General features: G+C 40.8%; 1 protein-coding gene across 11 annotated transcripts in view; it reads right to left on the minus strand.

Annotated features, from left to right (window-relative positions):
* The window catches only part of Enox1 (ecto-NOX disulfide-thiol exchanger 1), a 674,222-nt gene that overhangs the window by 135,862 nt on the left and 510,608 nt on the right, over nucleotides 1-27,752 (minus strand). For all 11 annotated transcript variants that reach the window (XM_045145349.1, XM_045145350.1, XM_045145345.1 and 8 more), the window contains 4 exons: nucleotides 26,911-27,084; nucleotides 25,530-25,736; nucleotides 21,824-22,057; nucleotides 11,471-11,683 (listed from right to left, as the gene is read on the minus strand). In XM_045145349.1, the coding sequence (XP_045001284.1) occupies nucleotides 11,471-11,683; nucleotides 21,824-22,057; nucleotides 25,530-25,736; nucleotides 26,911-27,084 (828 nt within the window). The remainder of the gene's footprint in view (nucleotides 1-11,470; nucleotides 11,684-21,823; nucleotides 22,058-25,529; nucleotides 25,737-26,910; nucleotides 27,085-27,752) is intronic.

Raw genomic sequence — 27,752 nt, forward strand, 5'->3', positions numbered from 1 at the left:
AAAGCTTACTCCAAAACTTTGGAGGATTACTAGCAGAGCTTTCAGTTAGAAAATCTAGATTTGTCCTTCATACTATGCAATTTCCCCCTAGTTCCATTCTAAGTAGTTTGTCTAAATTAGCTTGTCTGAAAATCATAAGAAAATGTAAAGTGATCAATTCTTCATGTGCATGAGTGCCTAGTATGCCCAGAAGATTTACATGAACACAGGGAAAAGACACACCCAATTTTAATGAACCTGCCAATCACCCTGTATGGCTGTGAATCCCTACTTGTGATTACTCATTAGCTTCTGTATTTGCACATGTGAAGATACATTCAGGTATACAACATGCACACAGATGTACATATTCCTCAAAATTTCAAAAAAGCTCTCCAAGACTGAATAGTTTAATTCCTTCTTTTGTACTTTTTCCTATCCCAAAGTATTTGTTTGGGGATTTACTGAGTGTAAGCACACTTCTTTCTTGATGGAATACTTTTATTAACTATTTTGAGAAGCATTTTGTTTCCAGGAAGGGAAGCTTACAACAGGACAGACCATTTACAAAGAAACAGACTGCATTTAAACAAGCTTCTTGAGAAAATGTAGATACTCCATGCAAAGTTCAGATTCTGGAGCTGTACAAGACCCCCACATGTTGAGCATGTGGGAGAGAAGCATGGCAAGAACTAAGAGAGAAAGACTAGCCATGTCCCAAGAACAAAGGCACAGTCCTTTCTCTTTCACAGTCCTAGCGTCTCGTACATTCCATGTCACAGCTACACAGCTGTGAAAAGAGCTTTAAATCCATTTAGTGTCTCATATATCTGGATTAACCGATTACATTCTTCCTGAATGTAGGCTTGCCCATGTAAAGCACCTCAAACAAATCTTACAAGCCTAATTTTTGTTTTTAATGCTTTTGGGTTGATGATAGAGCCATAACTCTATAGAATTCAGAGAATTCCCCGCCATCTCCCCCCCTTAAGGGATACCATTTTTTCCAAATCCTCCATGAATAGTTTAGAAGAGATTTTTCAAACGCATATATCAAATGAAATAGTTGACCTCCTTGCTGGAGGTAATTCTCTGAGGGGAAAAGGGACCAAAAAAAAAAAAAAAAAAAAAAAAGAGAGAGAGAGAGAGAGAGAGAATGACTTTATCAGTACTGCTGGCCCTAGATAGATCTGCTAGCAAGGAATGCTGTAGGTAAGACCACTCCAAGGACATTCAGAGAGACACAGACAGGCCAAAGGAGAGTGGTAACTGCTGACCACATGGGAGAGGAAGCAGAAGTGTCTGGGACCTGTATCCTGATCCTATGCTGGGGCCTGAGCATAGGAGCCTGGCCAGTTTGACTCAGACTTGAGGGAGGCCTGAACTGGAGTTTCAAGATGAAGAACAGGATGTTTAGTGGTTTTGTCTTGGGTTTACATGAAGGAATTTCACATGACTTTATAACTCTATTAAACATGACCATAAAAAGCTAACTTCAAACCTTCTTTCATTTCTGAACTCCCTAGCTAGATGAGGCTAGGCATTTGGCTCTTTTAGGGATTGGGATATAGACAAGAAAAAGAGCAAAACTCTGAACACATTATCAAAAGAGGATGTGGATGTCTGAGTGAATTTTTAGCATGCAGGCAATGGTCAAATTGCTTAAATAAATTGAAAGATATTAGGCAGAGAATGGCTTATAAAGATTTATACAAATTCTTACACATATCAAGGAACTGTAGATACCCTATTACTGCTTATGTTTACATTTTGGAAAGCAACAAAACAAAAATGCATTAGGTTACAATTGCAATGGTTTCTTCCAGTATGTAGTATTTACAAGACATTTTAAATCCAGCAGATTTCCTACATAGGTTATACTATTGACTCAACAACAAAATTATGATAAAACAGAGAGTAAGACTACCTTCCTATCCCAAACCCCTTATCAGTTTCTCTTCCAAAAACAAATGATACTAACAGATTGTAAAATGTTCATCCAGAGAAAAAAGGTACACACTGCATTGTGTATTTTCTTATCCTTTACTATAACCTACACAGAGTGCCATGTTGTTCTGTACTAGTGTTTCACCTTTCATGTAATGTACTGGAGATGTTATGCATATGGGTACTAATATGGATGCCACATACATTCTCAGCTGTAGATTTTGACATTTTTTAATTAATATTATTGCACAAAGTTTATAGCAATAGAGGGAGAGAAAAATAGGAGTATCTGAATTTAAAATTTTGAAAACTATTGCCAAACTTGTTCAGTTTATGCCCACTAAATGTTTTTCAGATTTTTTTCCCTCCTACTGTCCAACACTGGGAAATCAGAATTATAATCTTCTTTCTTTCATAGATGAGAGAAAGGAAAGATCACATGGCAACCAATTCTCCACTCTAGCACTATCTATATTTAGAGGTTTCCATTATAAATAAGCCAAATAAGTCCAGGCTTAGCAGACCTGCCTTTTTTTCCTCAGTAGCTAGTGCATTGTTGTGATGTTCCTACCATCCTATAATAAATGAGACAGAAGTGGGTTATGGGGATTTTTTGTTCTTTATGATACTCAGAATAGTGACCCTGTTTTCCTTTGGGTCTAGCTTCAGTAATAATGTCATAAAAATCATCCAATAGTAAGAGGCTATTTCCAGTGACCTAACACTATGTTTGATAACATTAATGGTAGTTTTCTGAATGTTTCCTGAGCCAACATGTCAGGCATCACCTAGAAACTCACTAAAAATGCAAATGCTCCAACTATAGATATTCTGGATCAGGAACTGGTGTGTATATCCAACAGTTTGCATTAACAAGCTCTCAGGGTGGTTCTGATATATGGTGAAATCTGACAACTTTTGATTTAAAACATCATCTCACATATCTATATCCATCAGGGCCAAAATCATATGAGTACTGAGCTATATAATGTGCCAGATATTGTACTAGGTGCTTAAAAAGCCAAACATGTAGCCAGTCCTTCAGCTGCTCAAAGCCTAGGAGGGGGCAGTCACATACCTGATTGAATCACCACCTGAGAAGTGACACAGTGTGTTCCAAGGCAGAGTGGAAAGGCTGAAACTTTTGAGTAAGTGCAACTTTCCAGTGCAAATAAGCTATACTTTTGAGGTTATGATGGGTCAGGAAGCTGTGTTGGATCTCTTCAAAACTTTATTGAACAATCAGAACCACAGTGCAGAAGCATGGGTGTCTGGAGAAAGCACCCCTACTTTTTTGTGCCAATGGATGGCACCACCTTTTCTGTGTGAGTCCTTAGCATTCTGGCTTTTGGCTGAAATCTATTTTGTCCCTTTGTAGAAAGAACATTGTTGAGTAATAAGCCTCTGCAGAGGAAACTGAAGGGGATGGGGCTGAGGGACTGCTGTCAGGACTCAACACTGGCTGGGCTGTGTGAGAGAGAAGGCATGTAGAGGAACCCATGGTCTTCAAGTCTCAACTCCATAGCTCACTGGCTGTGTGACCTGAACACACCTCCATTCTTCTGAATCCCAAGGCAAATGGAGTTGACCTAGGCAATTCTGAATCTGCCCTCCGGCCCTGGTGTCTCTGAGCCAGGGATCAGCAAACTTGTTCTACAAAGGAACAGATAATATTTTTGACTATGTGGGTCCTGTGATCATTCACCCTGTTCCAGACCTCAGTGGTTTGCTTCCTGTAATAGGAATCTATCAAGCTGTGGCTATTCTCATGCTGCTGCCCCTAGATGAGGTTTCTTCCTCCATGAGTCAAGGCTAAGACACCCTTTTTTTTCTATAAGCAGATGCAATAACACGTCATCTCTGTCTTAAAGTTACCTCATTATACCTCACTTGTTGTCACTTGGAATGTATTAGTTTAAAACAAATCCTGTGAAAAAAAAAGAATTGTGTGGATTCTGTACAGGACTGTTTCCTCATTGTTCCTTTCCCAGTCAACATGATCACCACTCCTTACACTTGACAGATGTTTTTGGTCCAGTTCTTAGAGCTGGGCTCCCCAAAGGTGTGTCTTTCCTGAGTTGTAGTGCTTTATGAATTTTCATGTACCATGTTGAATTTTGATATTTAATTTCTAATACAGTTCTTGTTTTGGAGTAAGACTTAATTTCTCTCTCACATTTTGGAATCATTAATTTTTTATGTTAACACCATTTTTTTTTTTTTTTTTACTCAGAGCTGTATACTTTTGGTGAAATTAAAGGGTCCACTCAGTGGTGCCAGGCTCCTAGCATCCTCTATCAGTTCTGGTACCCTGAGCAACGAACATTATTCTGTGCTCACCCTTGATTTGGAAGCTTTTATTAAACATTGTTTTCTTTGAACATCTATTCCCTGAGACCAAAAGAGGTAGGTATTTTCCTTAGTGGAAGTAATTTTTATAGTATTTAACGCACTGGCAAATACAGCTAGAAGCATGATTTTGAGGAGAAATAGAAAACCTGTCAAGTTGGTAAAGCAGTTATATGGTTTTTCTTCCCATGGATGAACTACAGAAATGGCTTCGAAGGACATAGGAAAACATTTTAACACTTCATAAAATTCTCTTTTGACAGCAGGGGACATAGGAACCAAATTTCCCTTGCTGCAAATAAAAAATGTCCAGCAGAGATGTGCCCAAGAAGTGATTTCAGGGAGAGCATTTTCAGCTGAAGAAATGTGGGTGAGGATACCAATCTGCCCATAAGGAGGATCACAGGACACACAGAGGGCAGAAACCCTCATATCTCACTCTGGCACTTAGCATATAACCTGACACTTAACAAGACCCTAGTAAATATTTGTGGAATGAATTTAATCATTCATTCAAACACCCGAGGCTTTATGATTTCAGCTGAGAAGACAGATGAGGACAGAACAGAGGGGATGTCAGTGTGCTGAACAGCCATCTGTGACAATAACTTTGACCAGCTTTGGCATCTGCAGGGTACCAAGAACATGCTCTCAGGGTTGGGATGTGCCTTCTGGCACTTGGTGCAGCCCCACAGAGGCAGCCTCCATGGCACAGTTCCTGAGCTGACAGGATATATGTAAAGAGGACTGCCTGTTCCTCTCTTCTCTCATCACCTCAGAGCACAGACATCATGGTGAGTGCTGCCATCCATCTTGCATTTAGATATCCATAAATGATAAAATATCTAAAGTATTTATATGGTAAGGACTAAAGGATTTTTAGAGTACCTTAGGGGATTATCTGAGTAAATCACAGAGCAGAGGAAACAGAGACTCAGGGCTTAGAAGACTTTCCTGAGGTGATACCATTAATTAATGCTTGAGCTGGGATTACAGCTAGGATCTCTTCAGAACTAGTCAAAATTATCAGTACCATTTTCTCTTCTGAGAACAGAAGATGAGCTTGTGGCATTTTCTTTCAAAAGTTTAAAGCACTAAATTGCACAATGGTTAAAATCCCAGGCTGAAATAGATTAATAACTGTAAGGTAATCGCATTCTGATAAAATTCACAAGTAAAATATATTTTGTATTTCATTGTAAAAAGAATGCCGTATCTGAACAAAGTTAGTTAAGAACATAGTTTACACACACACACTACCTACAGAGTATGTTCAACAGTTAGTAGTGTTCAGCCCAGTTCCAAATACCACCTTCACTTTTATCTATCATTGGTTGAGAATAGATATTTGTACTCAGGGATTCTGTGTACTTATACAAATAGTGCCAAGCTAGAGTGATACAATGTGACAAGAAAAGACGACAGCAGGGCTGGGGAAAAGGCTCAGTGAGCAAAGTGCTTGCCACACAAGTGTGAGTGGGGATCTGAGGTCAGTTGCCTGCAACCTACATAAAGCCAGATGCATGCATTGTAATCCCAGTGCTCCTATGGTGAGGTGGGAAGCAGAGACAGGAGAATCTCCTAGAAGCTCACGGGACCAACAAGCATGGTGAATAGAGTGGTGAACACCAAGAGAACCTGCCTAAAATAAGATGGAAAGCGAGGGCTGACACAGCAAGGTTGTCCTCTGACCTTCATACTGGTACCACAGAATGTGTGACACAAACACACGTGAATGCACACATGCATATGCACATGCACACATACAAACAAGACTAAAAAAAGAGAAGAGTATATATGGATCAGGTCTTTAACCTAAATTCTTTCTAGAGGAAAGCCAATGATGAGCATCAAAGAAGTCAAGTCAAGGATATAGGTGAAGAGCTGCAATGGAAGGGAGTTGGCTATGGTGCTGATGGATGGGACAGGTTTCCTGTAAGAAGGTGGAGCAAGAGTGGGTTTTGATTCTGGCACTGGGAGGAGTCTTCCAGGCAAGGAAGTAGTACAGGCCAGTGGAGGTAGGAAAGAAGGGTACAGAAGGCAAAAACTTCATTTTCTAACCAGACAGTAATAATCATACTTGGTGTGATGCCAACACACTTTTTCAACTCTTCCTGTAAACTATGACTTACAGTCATAATAATAGACTTTTATGATCATTTTCATTTAAAAAAATCCAAACAGAGATAGTGTTGATAAGAAAACCATCAAGTTTGATTCCCTCCAAATGCTAACATGACTAGTGTCTGCTTATGAGCTTCGGTTTCCTCCTCCATGCAATGAGTGTTTGGCCCCATGGGTCTCTTAGCGCCTCTGGCATCCTATAATTTTACTTTCATTCACTCTCATATTTATAGCAAGTATTCCTGAACTAATATTAACAGACCCCTTTTCATTATCATCTGCTTTCCCATTTGTCTTTTCTCCACTTTACTCTCCTCTCTTTTTTCATCAGGAAGCTTGTTGGGAAAGTACCCAAGGGGGAATGTCATGGAGTGTTAAATTTTTTATTAGATGCGTACGTGTTGTAACAAGGCATGCACAACTGATCATCTTGGCATGCATATTAATAACAGAGTGTGGTGGCACATGCTTCCTGGACTTATAAACAGCTCCCATCAGAACTTTGAAATGACAAGCTTTGCTCAGAACTGAAACACTGAATGCTGGAAGGCCTATGGAGAGTTCCTAGGAAGCATAAATTTTTAAAAAGCTGAGATCAAAACCAAATAGTCCCTGAGCAAGAAAACCTGGGGAAGTTTCTGTCAAATGGACAGATTAATAAATGACATCAAGGTGAGATAAGGATGATAGGAAGATATGATGACATGAGAATGGGGGACTCAAGGGCTGCCACTTTCCCTCTTCTTTTATATATAGCAAATGAGACCTATCCAGCTAGCCTGGTGCTACCCCAGGATAAACCTCATTTAGCATCTCATTTAACATTTAACATCTTGGGTAACTGCTTGTACACAGTCACAAATGGAAAGTTACCCCTAATAGTAGTGAGTGGATGCAATATACTCCAAACTCCTGGCTGGGCTTAGCTGCTTTTCCTGGATACTTTAAGGCAGGTTCTAGACCTTAGGCAAATGGCAGAATGGAGCACCAGCAAAGCTAGAAGGTAACTGCTGGAATTTGATGTACATATGGACATATACCACACATTTTCCATTTTTGTTAAGCACTATAATTCAAGAAGATCATCTCTCCTACATGGCTGCCTGGCAATTCACACCAGTCCTTGAAGTACTTGCCTCGCACATGATGAAAAGACAAGCAAGTTGAAGCGCTATCTTGGTTCTTGGACTTACACAAAAAGTTCCCTTGTCCTGCTCAACCTGTTGGTTGTTTCTAACCCAATCTATGAAGGAGCTCATCATGCTGTGAGCTTTAAACATTCCTCAAAGTTTCTAAGGAAGCCCTTTTGTAAGGACACCGGGCCTGCTTCCCTTGATGTCAGTACATCTGTTTCCGTGATGCCTCAATTTTCCCAATAATCCTGGCCGCTTAATAAATGGACTACAATAGGAAGCTATGAAGAAAGGCACTGGGCACCTTTGATGTGGTGGAAGTACTCAAGATTGTATCCCATAATCAGGACACCTCCCACCATCCAGGAGAAAGAAAGCTGAGACAGACACCAGCTCCTGAATATTACTGCTAAATACTCTTGATCTCATTCTATGCAAGAGAGCTAAGTGTGATTTTGTGGTGCCTTCCAAGAATATTAATTCAGATAAATGGGGTCTGGTCTTACTTTTGAGAAATGCAGCAAGTATGTCAATTGACTGTTATTGTTTTAGAAACACACTCCTCGCAATGAACAAAGCCCAGGAAAGTAGAAAATTGAGATACATCAACATAGCTCCACCAGAGAGAAGGAAGCTCTTGTCATTAGATATGAGGCACCACAATTCAGAGGATGATGAAATGGGCACATCCCACCAGGCCGGTCAGTTCACTGCCAACATTTCCATAGTGGTACTGAGGATTTGCTGCCCTTCACATCTAGGAAGTGGCTGTCACTGCAAAAAGCCCACAGACAATAATGGGAAATTAAGGTAGCTAGTGCAGTCCTCCAGCTCCTCTTAATTCCAACTCAGACTGCATTTAGGGTGGCTCTCATCTTCAGGTTATCCTGTAGGAGCCTAGCTTTCATGGGTGTGTGTGCTGCCTTTGTGTTCCAGATGTGCCATGCACTCCTTAGCCATCTCTGCAAGTTGTCAACATCAACTGGGATTTTCGCTGTCTGTTGGTAACTGCTGACATACTGAGAACCAAGTTACAGGGAAAAGAAGAACTTCCCTAATAGTGATGGATAGATGGTAAACATAAAGGTTGTTGGAAGTTTATACTAGGGAGACCCAAGCAACTTTTTGTTCTGTTGACTCACTCAGCCTTCTAATATCCTTTAGACTATTGCCTTTGGCCTGACAAATTTTTAATAACATCACAGCTAGTGATCTCTTTCTTTGATTGTATTCACTGCATGAACTGGTTGAAACCCTATTACTCACAAGAAATTTTTTTGTTTCCTCCTTCATTCCTTTTCTTCCACTCCCTTTTTATTATGAAGACATAGTCCCACTATGTAGCCCAGGCTGGCCTCAAATATCTGCCTCAGTCTGCCCCGTGCTGGGCTGACATGTGTGTACCACCATGCCCGGCTATCAGAAGAGTCTGGACGCAATGTTTCAAATTTCCTGCCTGCCTTCTAATTTACCAATCTCTCACCCACCTCTTCCCTCCATCATCTACATATTTCTTTCTTTCAGGAACTTGATATATAGTAAAACTACAAAAGACATGTCCCTTCATGTCATAATCATCAAGCCATGATCACACACCTGGATAAGTGTTGTAAGAAATCTTGATAAGGAATGATGGTGGAAAATCCACTATAAGAAAGTGGACAAGAAAGGAAGACCCCCCCCCCCCGACTCCCCTGCCAAACTTGTCAAATAAGACCTAAATGATAAGAAACTCTAAGCATGCACAGTAGGGGAAAAGAACAATTCATGAAGACTCTGAGATGGGCAGCTTTGCTGGGGTCAGGGTGGAGGAGCCAATGGGAATAACTACAGTGAAGCCAGGAAAGATTGCTTCTGACAAGGAAAGCACGGAGAGCTGTGAGGGCCAGGAAGAATAGACAGCACTTAAAATGCAATGGTAAGCTCCTCAAGAAATCTCAGGTTTATATCAACTCCTGTGTGAAAAACAACTGAACAGGAGTCGAAGTAGAAGGGAGGCATGACGAGGCCACATCAAGGGATCCTCATTTTGGTTGGTGCCTATTTCAGTACTACTGCCAGAGTAAGCATGTTCTCACCTATTCTAACCCAGGGCTGCCCTCCTAAAAGCTAGGGCCAAGTGTTCACAAAAAGATGGGACTATAAGTTGTAGGTGGATGAGAATGAGAAATTAGCTAAAACTGAGGTAAGGGAGAAAAAGCTATGTGGACAGTTACCATTCTGCAGCTCAGGCCTGTGGCCTCCCACCCTAACCCTGTAGGTACGTCTTGTTTTATTGGATAGGTTGGCCTTCCCTCTTAGCAAATCTATCTTTACATTCCCTCTGCCCACTCATCCATTATTTCCTTTCTTCCTTTTAAAGCTGGTATCAATATTAATTTTTTTTTTTTGAGGTAGGGTTTCACTCTAGCTCAGGTGGACCTGAAATTCCTTATGTAGTCTCAGGATGGCCTGAAACTCATGGAGATCCTCCTACCTCTGCCTCCCGAGTGCTGGGATTAAAGGTATGCACTACCATACCTGGCTTGCTCTTTCTTCTTTTCTTTTTTGAGGTATGGTCTCACTCTAGCTCAGGCTGACCTGGGATTCACTATGTAGTCTCAGGGTAGCCTCGAACTCATAGCCATCCTCCTATCTCTACCTCCCAAATGCTGGAATTAAAGGTGTGTGCCACCATGCTTGGCTCAATATTAATTTTCTTTATTCTTTCCTTAGTAACCATAAATTTAGAATCATTGGACATCCACAGTTGAAAATAGGACCACTGCTCAAGGCTGGCGAGTCTGAGAAAGGTGGCGCTAGTTGGTATGAAATAGATCAGGTTTATTTTTCTATTCCTCTTCTTTAAAGACAGATTGGTCTCATACTGGGCATTTGGATACTTATCAGATTTTATTTGGAAATTCATTATATGATATATTTTGCTGCTGCAAAAACTGCCTTTTGATAACAAACTCATATAAAATACTTACATATTTGAGATTCTGAGTTTTCATGCCTTTCTAGTGTCCTATCCTAACAGATACATTTTCCTTGGGTTTACACTGATGAAAGAGGTGACAGGCATTTTGGCACATTCTATCACTGCAAATAATACTTATTCTCAGAAGAACATGTAAATTGTCTGTGTTGCTATAACATGTGGGCCTCTGCCCCAGTACAGGATGGAGTACAGCACTGTCAGTGTCACTCACAGCTTTTACCAAACAAAAGAACATGGGAACTACACGGCATTAGCTGCTAGGATGGTAGCTACAGACACAGGCAGATTGCCCACAGAAGAAAGTCGACACCCCTTTTCTGAATAGAGCCCTGGGTAATTACCTTGACTATTGTTCTCTGAGAAAGCTTCATTTATAGTCCAACATCAATTTTGGATCTAGACATGAAAAATCACTGATGTTAAGTATTTAAGACAATTTGCTTTCCAAATGAAGGAAGTTTCTATTCCTGATTTACCCAAGTGGACAGCCAGAGCTCACCTCATGAAGGATCCTGAGCAGAAGATTTCTGACGATACCTTCTTCCTAAACAGAGCTCCAGGACACATTAAAGGTATGCTCTTTAATAGCACCCTAGGAAGGTAAATGGGCCTGTTTGTACAGTCTGCAGGTGGAGAGATGGCTGCTCTGCTGGTGTGGTGTGAGCTGTGATGGATCCAACAAGCACAGGCACACCTGGCTACCCTGTCCTGGGGGCCAGGTATAGTCTGAGGAAAAGCTACCGAAACATTGCTCACCTTGAGAAGTAAGCTCTCAGGGCGGGGTCCGTGTTCCTCCATGTGCCACAGAACATGAAATAGGTTATGAGGTTTGCAGTTCAATATGGAGTAAAATGGGAGATTACTGGATTACTTACCCCCAAATGAAAACATAAAATGATTACAAAAGAAAAAACAAAACCACATCCAAAGAGATGGCCCCCAAATTCTTACTTACATTGAGTGAGGATCCCAGTTAAGGCATTTTTAAAGTTCTCCTTGGCCTCCTCCATCTCTTGCTCATGGGTTGCTTTCTCATTCATGAGCCTGCGGACATGGCTGTTGGCTGACTGCACCATGGAGTAGAACTGGTTTGCAGAGCGCCGGTTCACTTCTCCTCGTTCTATCCAGGAAAGTAGCACTGTGATAGCCTCAGAAAACTTGCTGTCATCTAGAAATGAACGACCACCAAGTGCAAGTCATGTCGCAGTGAGGAAAAACCCACTTCAATCTGATTTCTCCCAAAAGATCACATTCTACCCAAATGGCACATTTTCAGAACTCAAGATTAGATTTCCTGAGACATACTGCTTTATCATTCCTATACTTCTCTTTTCTCCTCTAACTCGTGGTACCATGAAACCACCCAGAGCTTCTCTCTCTCCTACCACTCATGAGCTCAGCTGTCTTAGGCATTTTTAGCCACAAGTTACAGCCCATTCTCACATCAAATCTTGATTGTGCTGACTTAATATTGATTCAAAAGACTATACAAACCTATGTGACTTTCACTATATTCTTTTATCAAATGATACCAGATTTATAGAATTAGCTGAGTTAGTGTCAAATGTGGATTAAAGATTTAATTTCTCTAAAATTTATTGTAATTAAATTCTCAAAGCAGGTGCAGGAATAAGTTATTTCATGTTCTACTATATTTCAAAAGCAATTTCATTTTAGAGTTAAGATGACATAATTAGGTTAAAAAATATAGAGTATTTCTTAGGTTGCCACAAAACAGGGTATTCCTTAGGGAGGCCAGCCTGTGCTTTGGATGGCTATTAGCAAGCCCATTTGAACCTGATTTAAGGTGCAGGCCAGGACAAGAAGTAGGGAATATTGCACCTTTAAGTAAGTTTATATCAAAGAAAACAAACAGACTTGCCTGTTTGGGTTGTAGCTGGAACAGAACTGTGTGGTATGGCTTCGAGGTAAAGGAGAAACAGGTGTGAAGGTGATTAAGTTAATTACAACTGGAGGGTGTGTCTGTATGTCAGTTATTACAACATTGATCAATTCAACTTCTGCTGAAGGCTCTATGCATATTTTCCAGGTAAACTTGAGGCAAGAAGACTTTAATTTTCATTTTTCTAGTCATTGGCAATGTGATGTAGGAAAACCATTTTATTTTGTCTTTCAAGTAAACTAGGTAGATTTTTAATACTAAAAATTAGGAGTAAAATTAGACTGCAGAATTCTGATATGCATTTACTCACTGGAAAATGCTGAGTGCCTATTCTCCATATGCCAGGCCCTGTCAGTTCTACAGAGGATAATCAGAGACATATCGCATATTGTTCACATTTATAAATGTATACATGCTACAGGTAGATGTACATGTTTGGTGAAGAAACCACTGCATACCTATGTGTATTCTATTTGGAGAGTACTTTTAAATCTTACAGGATGCTGTGCCACTATCTTCAGGGCCCTTTACCTTGACCTCTCCCAAAGCAGGCACAGCTTCCTTAGTGAGGTAGTTCCTTGTCCAGGGGTATGTGTACTGTGTGAGGGCAGGACGCAGTCTGACGTCAAACCACATGGGTGTGAAACCGCTTCCTTCTCAGGATGGAATAGATGTGGATGGCCAGAGGACCATACACAGTTCAAGCTGTCTCCTATTATGGTGGCCCATCTGTTGGGATTGGAGATCAAAGCTTTTTATGAATAAGCCCACTAGCCACTCTTGAATCCCAGGAGGTGGCAGACAGGGACATGACCATAGAAAGACCCCAGCTTCCATGAAAGTTTTTTCCCTTGCACACTGAACATAAGTCATGTATGGAATCTGACTCATGCAATTGTGTTAACTCTGGAATTTCAGTTTCAGTTCAACCCTCAGTGACCTCCAGCTGCAGTGGTTTCTCATCTCATTTCATGGACTGAAGTAAGTAGCTTGTGTAAGATAAAATCAATCATACAACTTAACATTGCACTCAGCCCATGGAGCTCATAACTTAGCATTATGTTTGTGAGAGGCCCACTGTGACTCTTAGAGTCAAAATAAATTCTGCCTCCCCCTGCACTCTCTGCCTCTCTCCCTACCAATATATGTTAGGAGAATGGAACTTAGAAAAGGCAGTAGAAATAAACCTAATATGTATAAGAAATCTTACCCTGCTTCTGAAAAAGTAGCAACAAAAAAAAACACTGACTTCACGTACCATTTTTCACCTTTGCTTCTACACAGCACGAAGAAAAGAAACTTTATTATTTTTGGAGCATGCTTGGGAGAGAGAAGGGCACTATCACACATATTGTTCGTGTTTCTTTCTTTGACTCCTGGGAAGTTTTCCCTGGTTCCTGGTCACTCCGTTCATAAGGTTAGTCAGGAAGAACACATTATTAGAAAAATGGCTGAGTACTCAAATACCTGAGAACTGTATCTTTTTGTTCTTCCCTCTAAAACCAGGGCATAAATTAATCTTAAATTACAAGCAGCAGATTATAGTTAATAGATAGTTCTTAGAAAGAGGAAAAAATGTTTTAAAGATTAAGCAATTAAAATGCACTACTGAAAAAGTAAATAGCAGAGAGAGTTGAACACAGTAACAAGTACCAGGAAACAGAATTCCACTAGCTTGAGAGATGTATAGCTTTGAAAACTCCAAGTTCATCTTCATTTCTAAACTCTTTGTTACTGGAAGTCTGATAAGGATTGATATATGACATTCATATTAAGTTTGAAACACATTAGTTAAGGCATGCTTGATAACACGTCAATATTTGTTACCATATAAAAAGTGACTTTAATTTATATTTATTAAGACGAAGCCAGTAACTTTTGCCGGATGGCTATAGGAGCTTATTGGAAGCAATCATCTGCAATACACAACTGTAAATTCAATTTTGTATTCAGTGGAAAGATCACTGAGAAAAAAGAAAACAATATAAACTAATTTAAACAGGATTTAGATTGCAGAATTATTAAAGCTATTCATGTGGAAGGAAATTAACACTGCTCATAAAAATCACATCAAAGATGCACTTATAAAAATTCCAAATGCTCTCTGCAAACATGGTTAGGCATAACTCTGAACATGGGTGCTGTTTAGAAACTGGAATGTGCAGATGCACCTTTCCATAGTAAGAACTGAGACAATCACTGCACTGTGGCGTGAATATGAACCATTTGTTCATTAAAAATTGCTCAATGTTTTCCAGGCAGGGTCCTTATCACGTCACACCCATATGCTTGATGAAAGGAAACGTCTCTGGTCCTCCTCCCCAGCTGGCATGCTCCCTTCAGCACATGCCCATTCCTTTGCAACTGCCCTCACTGCTATGGCATGGCCTCTGCTTTCACACACTCTGTACCCTCACGCTAGGGGGCTGTACACTCTCCATCCCACTGGCCAGCCATCCCTCATTCTTCAAGATTCCCCTTAAGATCCCTACATCCAGCAGACTTCCTTGCCTTCTGGGCTTGGATTCAGTGCCTCTCTGCCATGTTTATACCATTCCCTACAAACTCTGCAAACATAGCTACCCTGGGAAGTAATTTTTTGTTTCTCCTTATTTCTGGTTTTGAGGGGCTGATATAAGAATAAAACTTTCCAAACATATTTTAATCTTTTGGTCACTTCCCCTTTGTAGTTAGAATTATGCTCTATCTATCATATATTTGAGGTGACTCCTATTTGACACACATGAGTTCAATGTTTGAAATTGGACAGCATCATAGTTGACAATAAAAAATTAGTTTCGGGGTTGTAGAGATTTCTCAGTGGTTAAGGTGCTTGCCTCCAAAACCCAAGGACTGGGGTTTGATTCCCCAGTTCCCATATAAAGCCAGATGCACAAGTGGCACATGTATGTGGAGTTCAATTGCAGTAGGTGGAGGCCCTGGCACACCCGTTCTTATTCTCTATCTGCTTCTCTCTCTCTTTTTCTCAAATAAATAAAATATTAACAATTCATTAAATTTAATTTCCTGTTAATGAAGATTTTCACAGTGCCACTGTCTACCAGAGACTGTCATTCTGGTGGCACTAATGCTGGCTGTTCCTTTCAGCTTCAGCTTCTGAGGACATCAACACCAGTGATATATTAAGAGTGATGTCAGTTAATCTAGGAGAAGCAGAAAGTATCTTTGGCAACAAAGCATCAAGTACATTCTCATTGGTTAACTTGTTGATATATAAATAGCATTATAATGCTTTTCTACTGTCTCAGTGCCAACACCTGAGCCCATGCCCCTCTCATTTTCCTTACAGTTGATTCAGACTTTGTTATCTGCTTCATTTCTTCCATCTTCTATGTTTATTGAACACTTACTATACAGCATGCATTACAACTGCAAGTAGGATAATCTGCTAGTAGGAGTCCATGTGTATAAGCATTTTTTGAGATGTTAAAATGTAACCAACCTTTCTCAGATTCCCCCAAGTGGGACTCAGCATTTTATCCATATGTCATACATACACTGGAAACAATGGTTCAGTTAAAAAGCTGGGTAAACTCATTAGGAACTCAAATAAGTTATGAGAGAATAAAAACCTGAAATGAAAAGCTGAAATTTTTGTGGGTATTGGGAAGATCTGATGTGACTTTTATGATCTTTGTGATTCCTTGTCTCTAAATCCCCACTTCCAATTAATAAGTGTCACTCACATCCAGAAGAGAAAAAAGTATCAATGATCTAGAAATAGGCATAGCAATTACTGTAGATCTTTTCAATGGAATGCTGTTGTGGACCAGAGACCCATTTCCCCATTATTTGATTTTACTGGGGTATGAACCTTCACTTGTCTTTGACTAGACTATATTATTTCCCCATTATTTAATTTTACTGGGGTATGGACCTTCACTTGTCTTTGACTAGACTATTTTACAAATCTGTAAGAAAGAACATAAATGGCAAAAAATTGAAAATGTTGCAAATAATTTTCCTCTGTAATAATGCAATAATTTTTTTTAGTAGAAATTTAGACTTTTCTGTGTATGCATGAGTGTGTGAATGGATGCAGGTATGCATGTGGGTACCCTTAGATATGCCTGCATGAGGAGGCTAGGGTTGATGTCAGATGTTTTTGTCTGTAACTTCCCCACCTTATCTTTATGGCACAGGGTCTTTCACTGAACTTACAACTCACCAGTTTGGTTAAATAAGCTAGTTCACAAGTCCTGGGGACTCTCTTGTCTCTACTTTCCCAGTGCCGGGATTTCAGGTATGCACCTTCATGTCCACAGGAGCTAGGGATCCAAGCTCAGGTTCGCATGCCTGCACAGTAAACGCTTTACTGAACCATCTACCCTGCCCTGAAGTTTAAGCCTCTGTAAGAAAAACTATGTGAGCACGTCTCAGCTAACATCCTAACCAGAAATCTCTACGTATATCCATTTCTTTGGAAAAAAAAGTATTATAGAATGTCCTTTGTTCCCCTTTCTGTTTAATTATGGAACCTTCCCTCCTATTGTTCTTTTATAGACACAGCCATGAATTAAGGGCATTGCTGCTGACCTAAGTTTCCTATTCCATGCTCATAGCCTGGCTTTGATCTGCTTATTGTTCTGAAATACAGTTCTGGGTCTTCCTTATCCATCAGTTTGGTGCCTTTCTCTCACCATTATCCATAGATCAGTTTGACTAAAATTTATCCAGTGCCTCCATGCTCTTTCATGTACAGGAGACTATGTGGAGCCTTATATAGCATGTACCCTGCCTCTTAGGACCATGTACACTGGGAGTTGTTAAAGGATCTGTGACAGAGAAATCATGACTGTCTTACTGACATAAAATTATCATGTTCTCATGATTTTAGTTAATTCACTAATTAAGGATGAGGCACTAAATTGTCAAAACTGGTTCAAAGGAGAATTTGCCTCAAACAGGTCTCCATTTGCTGGCTGCTCAATTACCCATGCATCAATTAACTGAAATACAGATAGCATGAAGACCACACAAGAGTTTAATGCTCCCCTCTGTCCCAACACACAATCTTGCCAATTACTAAGTATCTATAAAAATAAGATATTAAGAGGGTATTCTGAAAATGTACTGACTATTCCTGCTGCAGGGTGGAGCAAAATGTTTCTAAATGAAATGGTCTATCTTGCCTCTGTGAAGGTCGATACCTCCTAAGAAAGGGATTCTCAAGTATGTACCCATGCTTTTGCCTGAAGGAGGGCAGGCTCTTAGCTAATGGAATGTCCACTTGGCTCATAGCATTATTGATTTTTAGTTTCATGGAGTCATAAATATTGACAACCATCTATGAAAAGTACCAGCACCACTTCCACTCCTGCCTGCCTCCTTCTGGCAGACTGACACTGGCCAAGCTATAGCTGTATGCAAATTGTTTCACAAGTAATGGATTCTTGGTGATACACCAGGGATGCCCAAGGGCCCTGCTTGTAGAGCTTTGTCTGAAGTTAGCCCGACAGAGACACATATAATGGAAGATTATGTGCAGCTTTCTAAGGGGGGGAAGCACAGAAAAACTTTTAAAGCCCAAGGAAATCCTTAGTAAGTGAGGATGTGATGCTTCCTCATAGTGGAATTGATCTTTTGCTTGCACAGCCTAAACCCTGGGCTCCTCCAGGGCAGCATGGTTGGTGTCAGACACCCTGAATTCGTTATCTCATCTGCCTGGTGCCACTGTTTCCAATAAAGTGTAATTATGGTGCTATTGAGCTCCTTCTCACTTTCTCAGAGCCATACCATAAACTTTGGGTCTGTGCACAGTCACTTCCCAGTCAGTCTTCATTAACTTGAATTGTTTCAGAACAATGTCTATTTAATCAGCAGGGCGCCACTAATTTTGTTTTAGGATTTGTATTAATGAAACAGATGCTGGGTGACTGTGTCTTAGACTCTGCCCAATTACAACTCAGTGGATTTTCTAGCGCTGAAGGCCAAGCAGCCAGTGAATGGGCTGACATGGTCCCAAAAGACACCCCTCTCTGATCCTAGCACTCCTCTGCTGAACTGCTCACCACGGGGAGAACATCCCGAACACACCACTTGTAATAGTGTAGTCCAGGGTATACATAACAACCCCACTATTCTTAAGTACAGAATGATTTGTTATTACTTCTGAAACTCAAGAACCTAGATTGTGTGAGGCCGAAGTTAACTTCAGTATGCTTGTTTCTCCTCCCCAAGTACCTACCACCAATACCTAGTGCCAGGTTTCTGTAAAATGCTTCACAATACTTTTTTTTTCTGATTGAAAGAGCATACATCACTTTCCTCATTTCCCGTCATGCCTAGTGGCAGCACTACTAAGTATGCCCACAGATCCAAGGAAGAAAGTAATTTACTAAACACCTACTATGTGAAACCATATGGACAGCCACTTTTTTGTAAATATATTTTGCTGAATATAACTGAAAAAAAGTGTGAAAATGATATAAAGTGATGAGAAAATGTCCAATAAACCCAAGACAGCTAGATTTCTTAGAGGAGAAAAAAAAAATCAAATCCAATTATATATTTTCAGATTTAATTTTCACTTCCTTTATGATGAAGGTTTCTACACCTCTCTCTTAACTGCATTTTATACCCCATGTCAATGAAATCTTCAGGGAAATGGCCTCCTTGGTGCCTCCTGCTTGGCTTCACAGTGTTACAGGGAGCATAGAGTGGATTTCCTCTCCGAGGAAGCCAATTTCCTAAGCAATTAAATGCTGTTTATATTCCAAACTCTGTGCTTGGGTTGAAATTGTCAAGCTTGATATTACCTGACTCTTGCCTAAGATGTATCCTCAGCTAGTTCATTCTACTGTAACAGCCATCCATTAAAATTTCCAATCTGTTCCCTCCTCAAGGGATCACACAGTACTTGGCAAAGGTACAGCTTCTGAATTCTGCAAATTATACTCATCTATATAAATATACATTTCTGAAATGGCAAGGCTCACAAATTACTCTACCAAATTGACATCCCAATCTGCTATCCCCCAAGAGGAGAAGACAAATGTCATGTACTTTATACATGCATAGACATTTTGATGCTGGTTTCATAAAAATAACATAACATAGATGACAAACTCTCACAAAATTCCTCTATGAGATAGAGAATCTAGGTGCCAGTTTTTGTCCCTTCTAAGTGTGGATATGACTGAATATAGTTTAAGGGTCTAATGTTGGGGCCGGGGAGATGGATCAGCAGTTAAGAGCACTTTCCACTTAAGCATGAGGGCCTCTCTGGTTGGAAGCCACCATGTATGACTCCTTAGAACCCACATGAAAAGCTGGGCTTGCCATGCACATCTGTAACCCCAGCCCATGGAAGGCAGAGACCAACAAATACAGACTTGCCAATAAATAGCAGTTCCAGGTTGAGGGAGAAACTGTCTCAAGGAAAGAAATACATAGATGAGTGACAAAAGCAGGATGCCTGATCCTCATGCATACTCATGAAGTATGTGCATCTGACACACATGTGCATATACTACCCAGTACACATACCACATTATACAGTATTCTACATGCATATATACAATCAAGCAAGAAAGCAAGCAATTAATAAAGAAAAATGTAATGCACTGTGGACTAAGCTAGTTGGCCCTGAATCCAATTTAGGTCATGGAGATTATAAAGTTGTTCCATACAGTTTATTTGATATCAACAAAAAAACTTTTGTCCCATTGAACATTCTCATTCAAGATGCTAATAGTTTCTATGCTGAATGAAGAACTAACACATCGCTTGCACATCTCCCCCTTCTCTGACCAGCAGAGCAAGTCCTTAGAGTGCCTGCAGGAGCACTCAGTGGTAGCACAGAGGCAGTCCAGTGTCACCTGTAGCTAACTAAGAATCCCCAGACCAGACACGGTCTAGACACATAGGCCTATTTTTTTTTTCAAAGCACAGAATGTTATTTTCTATCTTTCTAAGATAGGTGTTGGGCAACTTTTCATACATTTTCTTTAGTAAAACATCTAATTCAGTCAAGAATGCCAGCAACACACTAACAAAGCCTCTCAGGACCCGTCACACCTTTCCTTTCATCAGAAATCTGTAAAGGCCACTCCACAGTATAGTGAATACCTCACCATCTGGTCCAAGATGCTCTTGAAGTTTCACCTTGCTTTGGGTACAGAGCACCTGTGCCAAATCCTCCCTGCTTTTCAAGTGTCTTTGTTCTTAGGGCTCTGGCCTCTAGTTAGAATGACATTGTGCCCCTTTCTAACTTGGAAGAAAAACTCACTTATTGTGCCAAGTTCAAATTCTGCCTACTGTGGGACGACTTTCCTGACACCTTTATCTATACTGTTCACACCTGGTGGAATTCCTAAAGCATGTTGCTCATATCTTGGTTGGCATTCATGCCACTGGCTTAGTTTATAGTTTTTTGCAAATTTACAGATACCTACCTGTAGCAACTGTGACCTACAGTAATTCTGACGATGTCCTGTAACCTGAGGAAGTTCTGACTGTCACTGGTCTGTAGAAAACACATACACACAAACACACACACATGTATACATGCACACACAACCATCCTAATTTTTCAAATTCTGGCCACTTCTCTATTCTTTCCTTAGCTCCTACAGGTGAAAGCCCTGTAAACACTGGAGGAAAAGAAACACTTTAAAATATATTTATTTGAAAACACACAGAGAAAGACAGAAAGAGAGAGAGAGAGAGAGAGAACAATGGGTGCATCAGGGCCTCTTGCCACTGCAAAGAAATTCCAGATGCAGCTACTACTTCATGCTTCTGGTATTACATGGGCACTGGGAATCAAACCCAGGCAGTCAGGCATTGCAAACAAGCTCCTGAATGGCTGAACCATCTCTCCAGTCCTGAAATACTGTTTATTGCTACTCATCTGCAGGTAGGAAAAGTGTCTCTTCAACTACACCTCTGAAGATGAGACCCTATTCTGTATTTCTCCTCTGTCTCTTCCATGAACCATATACCATGATACCATATATCATATATACCATGGGTGGTATAGTGTCAGAATGTGCCACAACAGTGTGAAGAGACTGAGGGTCCTGCATACTCGACAGAGCTGAGAGAACATTAGGAAGTGTCGGCTCATCCATAGAAGGGAGACCTTTCCCTGGCTCATTTAGCACCAGGCAAAGGATAGCAGCCTGTTACTGGGGCTAAGGCTGTTTATCCTTCTGCCACTCATTCAAGGAGAAGGTAGAAAGGGTGCTGGATAGGCTGGGATTCTGTCTGAGGCAGGAGGATTAAGCCCAGGTGTTTGCAGATTCCCTTTTGCCCCCACTCACATGAAATATGCGGTGAAGGAATGTATAGGAAGGACTCTGGCATTTGGAGAGAGTCCCTTTCTCTTCCATGAGGCAGCGGCTAAGGTAAAAGAGATGCAGGGCCAGCGAGGCTTCCCACCTTTCAGCTTCTCCGCCAGCAGGGCAGCTTCATGCTCCGAGTAGTGCATGATGGTTGGCGGGGAGGGTGGCCGCAGCCGGTCCTCCTCCAGTTTGCGCCTGTGCCGCTCTTCCCTGGCACGCATCCTCTGCTTGCATTCCCACTCGTAGAAGTCATCTCTGGCCTGTGCAAAGTCGACATGAAGGCGGCCTGAATCCTTCTTGTCTGTGCTAGACCCTAATCGCATTCGGTAACCTAAAAACAGTGGAAAGTCTGCTTACTTCACAGTGTCACGTTTTTATCTATACTTCCCACATACTAGGCAAGTGTTCACTTACTTCTTTGATCTCCAGACAGGATACCTTTCCCATAGGAGGTGGGAAGCAGTTATAATTCCGAAACACTGATAAGTTAAGCTCTCTTGCAGACACAGGGATAAAGATACCCCCAGGAGGTATCTCAGGGAGTCTCTCACCATGTTTCAGTCCAGTGCCACTGAGAGTATATCTCAAGAACCAGGGGATTAGTCATAGTAACTCCTCCTTGCTCCAGGCTTGGAGGAAGATCAGAAATAAATTTGGCATAGTATTTTTTCTCTATCTTCCTATGGCCTTGCTTTATGTTTTTTATTTACTATAACTCTATTGTATAACCTCTCAAATTCTTTTTAGGAAGAGGCAGGGTCTGAGTAAATGAAGAACATCTATGATATTTAAAGGAATCTGCAAAGTAAATTCCCGAACACCTCACTTGCTACTCTTTCATTCCTCTAGAAACACTGCTACTCAGTCTTCTCTCCATAGCTGCAAAAGCCACAATTATCTAAGCAATTTTGCAATGCTGCTTAAAGAGAATATTTTACCTTCAGTTAAGGGGCCTCATGGCTGCCTCGCTCAGATCCTCACAGCACCTCACCTAGCATGGAGCACCACATAAAGAGATCATACAACCTTTGAAGGCCGCAGGAGCCCCATGCAAGAGCCCAGAGCTAGACCAAAAAAAGGGGGGGTCTGGGATTCACTGGGGGATTTACTGTGAGCTACCCAATTTAGAAAGATTAGGAACAGAACTTGATCTGAGAAGGCAGAGCAGGACTGGAAGCAGCCAGCCTGCCGGCCTAACTTCAAATGAAGAGTTTGAGGCTACTCTTGGGTGTGGGCTACTTGGATTTGCAGAACATAAATTCAGCTCCCAGCAGGAACACATTTGCCAGGGGCTGCTAGAGAGAGCAAAATAAGCATTTTTATCATAAAGGAGCTCTACAAATGAGATACAAACTAGGCTGTGCTGGGCACCCTTTTATGGTAGGTTTTGATGGATTATTGTGGCATTTTGAGTTAAAACACAGCAGCAAATCCCTATACAGATTGGTTGTTCCCTGGGAAGCACACTTCCTTCACACCTTTGAGAAGTTAAAAGTAAGCTACAGATCTCACATCTAATACTTGCATGCCATTAAAATTTTCTCCTAGGTTTCAACAGGATTACATAAAAATGAGAAGTCGTAGCAATGCTGACCACCCATGCAAACAGTCACTCACAGGTGAGTATAATTAATGCTCAAGCAAAATGTGTCTGGTTGTGGGCCATGGAAAGTTAAGGAGTCCATAGGCCGTGGTGAGGTATGCATAACAGCTGAGCAAGCAGGACTGCTTGGGATTGGCCAGCTGTCCACACTGGCCATGCAGCTTCCCTTTCTCTCACATGTACAGAATTACTTTCCAGACCTCCTTGGTCCCACATGCACCCCCTCTTTTACCAAAACATCATCATTACAGCTTTAAAAGAGACTCTGATGAGGCTGAAACTAAAATTAGCTTGGCTCTCAAATGTGGAAACTGTCCTAAAATTAGACAGGCCTTCCAGCTGGGTTTGGGCTTCCAGGAGCTCACATACAAGGAAGGAGCAGCCTGCTTTCCCTTCCTGCCCCTCCAATTAGCCATGCTTTCAGACTTTATCTCTACTGAGACAGCCTCAGCTTCTACAGGGCCACTGAGGCAGAGCTGGAGATTTCTCTGCATCCAGATGGGCGTGCTGTAGGAGATCAATGTGCCAGAGCACCTTCCTATAGCAAAGGGGTGGGCCAAACAGAATCAGGGGTTTTAAGTAGACTCCCTCCGTTTGCCTAAATCTGGGACTGTTCATCTCTGACAGTATCTTGTGGAGTTTCTAATTAACCAAAAATGTATTCTCTTAGTGTCCCAAAGGACCTTTGATCTAACTCTGTTCTTGAATCAGGTGGAATAAAGTAGTAGTTTTATGGCTAAGTTATAGTTGTACTGAAGTTCCCAGGGAAGAATTTTCTAAGAAACAAGAATGAATCCTTAATCCTGACCAGAGTTGTGCTAAAAACAACCCTGTACCAAGTGGTTCCCAAGTTGCACTTAATATCCACTATCTAACAGTCTTCATTGGTAAACTATGACTTCTGCAGAGGGGAAAGTAAAGTTTGGAAGAGAGGTTATACAGGTTAGGGAACAGGAAACCTGACACCCTGAACTCTCCACTCTCTCAGGGTCTAACATCTGGGTATGCTTTGTAAATAGATGTCTCTGTTTAGGTCTGCCTGCAATTTCCACTGTGCAATGCTTTCAGACTTTTTCACTGAAAGTTCTTTGGATCACTGATCTAGTTCAGTATAGTGTCAGGTCCTGAGATTACCTCAAAGCTTCTAGAATTTGCATAGAGTTCCATGGTGGGAGAGGAGGCTAAGTGAAGAAATTGAGTGAAACCTGGGGGTGACATTCATGTAGTTTCTTTCTTATGATTTTCCCCACCACATGTCAATAATGCCAGTATTCTTAACGTGGCCAAGGTCGTTTTTTTTTTTTTTTTTTTTTTGAGGCAAGACCAGCAGACTGGCATTTTTTTTTTTAATGTGAGAGAGTAAGTGGGAATGAGAGTGAAAGAGATAGAGAGAGAGAGATAGAAAGAGAAAATTGGTGCACCAGGACCTCCAGCCACTGTAATTGAACTCCAGATGCATGAGCCATCTAGTGCACATGTGCAACCTTGTGTACTTGCATCACCTTGTGTCTGGTTTTATGTGGGATCTGGACAGTCAAATATGGGTCCTTAGGCTTGACAGGCAAGCACCTTAACCATGCTAGCCCATCTCTCCAGCCCATGACCAAGGTCTTTTGATGGACTCTGCACCCTTATTTCAACTTCCATGGAGTGGAAAGTAGCACTTGGCTTACTTTCAACATCTGCAAAAGTCACACAGCAACCAGCACCAAAGGATGGCTGCATGAGCTGCTGTACTACCAAATGTGTGATAAGATGGGCCTATTACAGGCCCATGAACAACTGCCCTGCCAGGAACTGATTTGCTTTGGTATCCTGGGGTGGAGAAAGTAAATCCACTTTTACAAAACTGAAATTATCCTGAGAGAGTACTTTACTCCCCCAGAGGATTACATCCAATAATAATAATGGTCCTCAGTACTCATAATATTGCTTTTCATCTAATAAGCACTTGAGAACATTAATTAGAAACTCGATGGAATTCCTCAGCACTGGATGGTAGGAAATCATTCCTGCAGCGAGGCACATTCACAGGCTTAACAAGGAGCTGTGGCAGCCTAGCAAAAAGGCAGAATTCCTCCTTTTTCAGCCCCAAACTACCAGGGACTTTATTGTGCATTAAGGCAAAAGGGAATGAGCTCATATTAACATTACAAAGCATGACAAATGCCTAGAAAACCCCTTATGTAAAGCAAAGTACCAGAAAGGTAAATGGCTTTATCAACCATGAATTCCTCTGCAAAGCGAATGTGACAAAAATTCTTCTTGCTCTTTCGGATTGCTGTAATATCACCACACTGCTCAAAGACTTCTTGAATAATTTCCTCTGTAGCATTTTCTGGTAATCCTCCGACAAACACAGTCTTACACCCAGGAGGTCGTTCTCTTGTGGAAGGAGGTGGGAGATCTAATATCACAACAAAACAGAGTTTTGTCTTTTATTTATTGGCTGTTTAACTAGTTCACCAGGCAAAAGTCAAACATGAAGACTTGCTTTCTCTGGACTGACTGAGCCATAGCCAACTTTTATAACAATTTACATTTTCCCTGGGATGTGTGCTTTCAGGGACTTCTCCTCTCCCCCAACATTTATGCTCCATGTTCATTTCTACACAGAATGGCTATGCTTGTCCGTGAACAAAGATAAAGTACATGTTAGCATAATTTCATTTCTTCTTCATAACACAGACACTCAGGAAAGGGAGGGAGGGAGAATTTTCGCACAGCACAAAACATGATGAAATGACAACATGATGAAAACCTTGCTTGGCGTGCTATCTGTTTTGTCTTCCTGCCAGATCAAGGGTGGCATCACACAATGAGGAACCGTACCCCACATACACTACACAGGACAATACTTACTTGGCTGGGTATGCTGTGTCTGAAAAAATTGTTATTATTCACATTTAAATGAGCAAACTATTAAACTTTGAGGAGGCTGTATGAAAAGATAAAATGTACACTGTCATAACATTTTACCTAGTTTATATGTAGATTACTAGACCAATCACGTGAAAAGTCCATTTAAAAAAAGCAACACTGATTAATATGAAAAAATTCTACTTATTCAAACCTAAAAATTTAGCATCTGAGGCTAAATTTAAAAAATCCTCTCATTTACTTCATCAAGTATATAGGTCCTTGGAGCAAATGCAATTTTGTCCAGAAATTCTGCGATGCAGGCTCCCATTGCCCCCAAATTGCTAACTGCCAAATTAATTCAAATTTCTACCTGGCAAAACATACTTCAATTTTTCTCCCACATTTGTGAAGATAGATGGAAATGCTTATATATTTCACACTATGTTTTCCAGGAAATGGTAGAGTTCATTGCACACAAAAAAGATTCTTCATGCTGAATTAAAATCTCCAAATCTCATGTACTGGCTACACAGTGGTGATTCAGTACCTGGACAGACACATGGACATATCCCTGTACACGTGTTCTCATCTAGAGACCAAGGCCTCATGTGAAACAGATCCTCACTCTGTATGCATGCACAGTTCACAGATGAAAAGGTGATACTATTTCAAATAAAGAAAAAAGTTAAGATAAGCAAATGTTTCGAATTTCTACTTACTTGGGTTCTGAGGAAAAAGAGTACAACTTTTGCAGTGGATTATTTCTTTAACAACAGCCACTTCTGCTGGGGGTGGAGGTGGTACCAGCCCCAGGCCTGGTATCATTGGGTTAATTGGGGTGATTCCAGTCATCATGTTGAGGCTTGGATCAAAGCCCGGGACACAGATTGAGTCTGTAAAGCACACAAGGTAGCAGTTTGGCTAGAAAATCTTACGTCTATTATTTACCATTTTTGTTATTATTCTGCAAGAGTATTTGATTTTATGCCTTCTATTTTTCAGGACTCTCTCTTGGCATAAAATGTAGAATTATAAAAAGCTACTCCAGAAGAGGAAGAAAGAGAAAATGAAAACAGGTGAATGTAAAACTACACAAAAAGAAAATTACAGTATTTAAATTATTAACAAGGTGGAGAGAACACAGCATGAAAGGGTGAGCTGTGCTCCTTGCCTCAGTGCTGTTGCTGTGGGTGCAGCACTCTTTTTCTGAATGTTAGTGCCTTGTTTACACTGCCTCATCCTTACAATGAGGGGAAGATATCACAACACTGGAGTGCCCTGTGAATTTAGTTGTTAGCCTGTTTTTATCAAAATAACCTCACCCAAGTGACCTGCATTTGAGAAAGTTCCGTTTATATGTGCATACTTTATAGTGGTTACTCAAGTCCCACCTAACCTGTTTTTCTTGGATGTAGAGTATTGTTATGAATCTAGTAGATAATCACACTTTCTATTATTCAGTCAGTAATTAATTGGCCCACGCTTTTGAAAATTCTTATCTTCTGTATCAAAACAACTGAAAAATGGGAAGGAGGCAAGGGTAAGTTTTCTTTCTTTCTTA

Source organism: Jaculus jaculus, chromosome 3, assembly GCF_020740685.1.
Source record: "Jaculus jaculus isolate mJacJac1 chromosome 3, mJacJac1.mat.Y.cur, whole genome shotgun sequence".
In the NCBI taxonomy this organism is placed as follows: Eukaryota; Metazoa; Chordata; class Mammalia; order Rodentia; family Dipodidae; genus Jaculus; species Jaculus jaculus.